Below are 4,567 nucleotides of genomic sequence, written 5' to 3' on the forward strand. Positions count from 1 at the left end.
CCCCCAAGGGGCCTGAGGGGCGGGGCCCAATAGGGGAAATTGAGGCAATTCCTTTAATCGCTACTAGTCATAAAGTTATGAATGGATTTGAACCCAATTTGGTCAAAAACATTCTTTGGGAAAGGGGAACAGATTTTGCATAATTTGTGACTCTGGCCCCCAAGGGGCCAAAGGGGCGGGGCCCTATGGGGAAATAGAGGTAATTCCTTCAAATCGCTACTAGTCATAAAGTTATGAATGGATTTGAACCCAATTTGGTCAGAAACATCCTTGGGGGAAGGGGAACAGATTTTGCATAAATTGTGACTCTGACCCCAAAGAGGCCAAAGGGGTGGGGCCCAATAGGGGAAATAGAGGTTATGCCTTTAAATCCCTACTAGTCGTAAAGTTATTAATGGATTTGAACCCAATTCGGTCAGAGACATCCTTGGGGGAAAGGGAACAGATTTGCATTAAAGGTGGTTCTGACCCTCGAGGTGCCAAAGGGGCGGGGCCCAATAGGGGAAATAGAGGTAATTCCTTTAAATCCCTACTAGTCGTAAAGTTATGAATGGATTTGAACCCAATTCCGTCAGAGACATCCTTGGGGGGAAAGGGAACAGATTTTGCATAAACGGTGGTTCTGACCCCCGAGGGGCCAAAGGGCGGGGCCCAATAGGGGAAATAGAGGTAATTCCTTTGAATCGCTACTTGTCATAAAGGTATGAATGGATTTGAATCCAATTTAGTCAGAGACATCCTCGGGGCAAGGGGAACAGATTTTGCGTAAATTGTGGCCCTGAACCCAAAGGGGCCAAAGGGGTGTGGCGCAATAGGGGAAATAGAGGTAATTCCTTTAAATCGCTACTAGTCATTAGGTTATGAATGGATTTGAACCCAATTTGGTCAGAAACATCCTTTTGGAAAGGGGAACAGATTTTGCATAAATGGTGACTCTGACCCCCGCGGGGCCAAAAGGGTGGGGCCCAATAGGGGAAATCGAGGTAATTCCTTTAAATCGCTACTAGTCATAAAGTGATGAATGCATGCATGTTCTTAAAACAATTCTTGAGGTCTTTCAGACCTTAGAGAGTCTGGACTTCATTAATCTTTAAAGCAGTTCGGATTCCCACACTATAACCATAAATAGCATTGTTAGAGATTTACAAAATTACAAATTGAATATGAACATTATTTTAACATTTGGTCTAATCCAACCAGGTGAGTGATACAGGCCCCATGGGCCTCTTGTTTCATTACTTATCAGTCTGGTTTTATTATATATTACAAATAAACAAAAGATCACCAAACTTCATAGTAAAATAGTAGGAGTTAATTCTAATGAACTTCAGTCTTGTATTCCCACTTATTTAGGTCCTTGTGTTGAATTGTCCTATATACCATATAGCCAGTGATATTTGCAAGGTATTTTTCACTATTTCGCAGGCCATTATGTGGTCACAAAAATTTCACCAGTGAAATAATAAGACACAAATAGACTGGTAAATATTTGTGAAATAAATGTGAGGCACGACTGTCATTGTGTTGTACCATGGTTAGAGGGCTCGGCCACCTCCGCCATGAACTACAATTATTTATTTTGAAAATAAATTGAATTCTTTTGTTTTAAAAGAAAATTGTGGAATAAGACTATAAAGTACCTATATCTTTATCAATACCTTAGGTATTGTTATTCCTCCACTAGTTATAAAGTCCTTCAACATCCACTAAGGCTTATAATGTATACATAATCCATAACATTGAAGGGGAGATAACTGGCTTTGTTCAATTGTATATTGATCCTAACTGTTTTGAATAGTAATGAATTAAATGTAATGGGTTATTAAACAACAAACAAAAACATATTGATATATCTGTTTTATTTAAAAGCACTACAAGATCATAACAAACAATTAACAGTATAGTAATTATATACATTGGACATTGGAGCAAACTATTATTACATAAGCACTACCTCAGAAAGTACTAACATTGGTCAAACCTTGACTGACCACTGTAACTTTAGACAGCTATAGAGTTCTGTATTACACAAACCAAGGAGTAGAAGTCAGTGTGGAAGTGTGGTTACTATGGAAACAAATGTCAATGTTAAGTTGTAATACACTGTAGTGGTACTGTGGAACCACATATCAAGGCCACTTAGAAACACTAGTCCCAATCATGGTTGCTATGGAAACACTGACCATCACTGATGTGGTTGCTGACACTCATGTCATCCCTGTATTGGTTGCTAAGAGCAACACTTATCCTCCCTGTAGTGGTTGCTATGGAAACACTAATCATACCTGTAATGGACACTGTGGACAACACTGAGTGTTTTTGAGATACCTGTGGTCTGGTCAGTCTCCGGGTCAGAGAGACTTGGGTAGTCTGATGGTGTTGGGAGAGATGGAGCCTCCTGTCCTAGGGTATACATTATGGTCGTCACAACTTGCTGTACTTGCTGCCACTTGCGTAGACGGTAGAGGCGATACAGGAACTTGATTCCATTGGCTATTGCCCTGTGTGTGAGGATCCTCAGAGCCTGGCCTTTACGTTTCTGTTCGAGGTAGACAAGAGCCTGCCTGGTCAGTCTGGCTATATATCTGTCTGTAAAATAAAATACAATATGTAAAAACATTTATAGAGTAGTACAGTTCTCAGTATTAATATACGTTGTCATCCGTAAGTTTCCAAAACTTAATTAAAGTTTACAAAAATATTTTAAAATTCAGTAATTCTGATTAAATCATAGTTGAAATTCTATCTGATAACTTCTGATCAATATAATACATGCACTTTTAGAATGGCCGTTAAAGTACAAATCTGCAAAATGCATTATTTTTGTGATATGTCTTTTTCAAAATTTTGTTAAATTGATAACCGTTTTCTACATAACACCAAAAATCTTTAGAAATGCACAGCAATTAATGTTTAAGCTACATTGTAGGTCACAGCTTATAAAAAAATTTGCAATTTTGGAATATCGAATATCTTGGAAAATTATAGGTCCCTCCCTTGACCCTTGACCCCTGACCCCCCATTCTTCATCAAGGTGGGTTACTTTTTGGCAGGTAGTGTATAATATTCTTATAAGGGTACATTTACTAGTAATAGGAAGGATTGTAGACAACATCCTATATAGGACAGTGTACTTACCTATGAGGACGATCTGTTGGAGGGACCGATCATGGTGGACCAATAGTTTCTGCAGGTCAGAGGCTATGGTAATGATATCCTGTGTGGCCAGATCGTCAGTGTCTGTGAGGACACTTCTGTGTGTGGACAGATCATCTGTATCTGTGAGGACACTTCTGTTTGTGGACAGATCATCTGTATCTGTAAGAACACTATGTGTGGTCATATCGTCAGCATCAGTCATCAGGGAGGTCATGGTTACCTTTCCAATATTTAGGTGTAGATCAGTAATGTTTATCAGATGGGACCTGAAGGTCAAGTGTGTGTCCCCTAGGGATCACCCATGTATATATACTCCTCCCCCTCCACAATCTCACAGTTCTGACTTGGATCACCTCACCTGTACTCACTTTGATGTGAGGCAATCAAAGATCAAGGTGAAAATCATTAATATTTGTTATTATGAGGTGAGGACCTTTGCCCTTTGATCTCTGTAATTAGGATATACCTGTATGGCCTTTGACCTCTGTAATTAAACATAGTGTTAATAAGGGTCTTAATTTGACCACTGTACCTTGACCAACAGAATAGGGGTAATCATTATAGCCACTCCTTCATTAAGGAATGAGGTGTTGTTACGGCTTACCTGTACAGGTAATTAATGAGATGTTGTTACAGTTTACCTGTACTGGTAATTAACCTGGCCTTTTTACAATTGATCATACCTGACTCTACAATCACAACAATCAAAAGGTCCCCAGCTATACACACCATGTATGTTTAATTTTTGGATATTTTTCATTTCAGAATATTTGATTTAGCAGATTTCATAGATATTTATAAATTATACAATATGCAATAAAGCTGTCAATATATATACATGTATATTGTATACATTCTTGTAGAACTTTGTATACATTCACTGGGAGACACGAATGTACTAGTTTTTTCATATTTTCTACTAATTCTGAAATTTTCACCAATTTTACCATAAAAGATCTAATTTAACCCAACCCAGTCCATTTTTTCAGCAACGTATCTAATTATGAATTTTCATGGCTAATTTTCGACGGTCAAAGCTAGTTCTGTGAATCATATCCAATTTAACATGACCACCGTCTAATTCTATCGAGCTATCTAGAAATCATGAACTTTACACTATTTATTTCATGACTATCTAAAGTTTCCCCGACAGTCTAGAAATGTCCGACAGGGTCTATTTTGTTCTCCACTGACGCTAATTCTGCTCCTCGAATCTAGTATTGACGGAGCAATCCAGTTTTCGTGAAAATCGCCTAATATTAAACATCATGACGAATATTGCGAGATTCGCCTCGGGCGGTTCTGTCGCGCGGCAATACCAGCACTGCCAGCCGTAGACTACTTTACCTGGACAGCAGCCATCCGTGACCATCGAGTCCCGCGGCTAGCTCGATGGGAGCCTGGGGGG

General features: G+C 39.1%; 1 protein-coding gene across 1 annotated transcript; it reads right to left on the reverse strand.

Moving 5' to 3' along the window:
* Positions 1-2,221: 2,221 nt before the first annotated feature.
* LOC117320345 lies at positions 2,222-3,373 on the reverse strand. The gene is made up of 2 exons (XM_033874952.1): positions 3,139-3,373; positions 2,222-2,589 (listed from the first exon to the last, which is right to left on the reverse strand). Exons 1-2 carry the CDS (start codon positions 3,371-3,373, stop codon positions 2,276-2,278), a joined length of 549 nt encoding a protein of 182 aa, XP_033730843.1. The 3' UTR covers positions 2,222-2,275.
* Positions 3,374-4,567: the final 1,194 nt, after the last annotated feature.

The sequence above is a fragment of the Pecten maximus genome, unplaced genomic scaffold (assembly GCF_902652985.1).
Source record: "Pecten maximus unplaced genomic scaffold, xPecMax1.1, whole genome shotgun sequence".
NCBI classification, from domain to species: domain Eukaryota; kingdom Metazoa; phylum Mollusca; class Bivalvia; order Pectinida; family Pectinidae; genus Pecten; species Pecten maximus.

Coding starts and splice junctions, on each gene's coding strand:
- LOC117320345 (XM_033874952.1), bottom strand. CDS start 3,373: ATGACCTCCCTGATGACTGATGCTGACGATATGACCACACATAGTGTT. Junction 2,590..3,138: donor CCAACAGATCGTCCTCATAG/GTAAGTACACTG, acceptor TTTATTTTACAG/ACAGATATATAGCCAGACTG.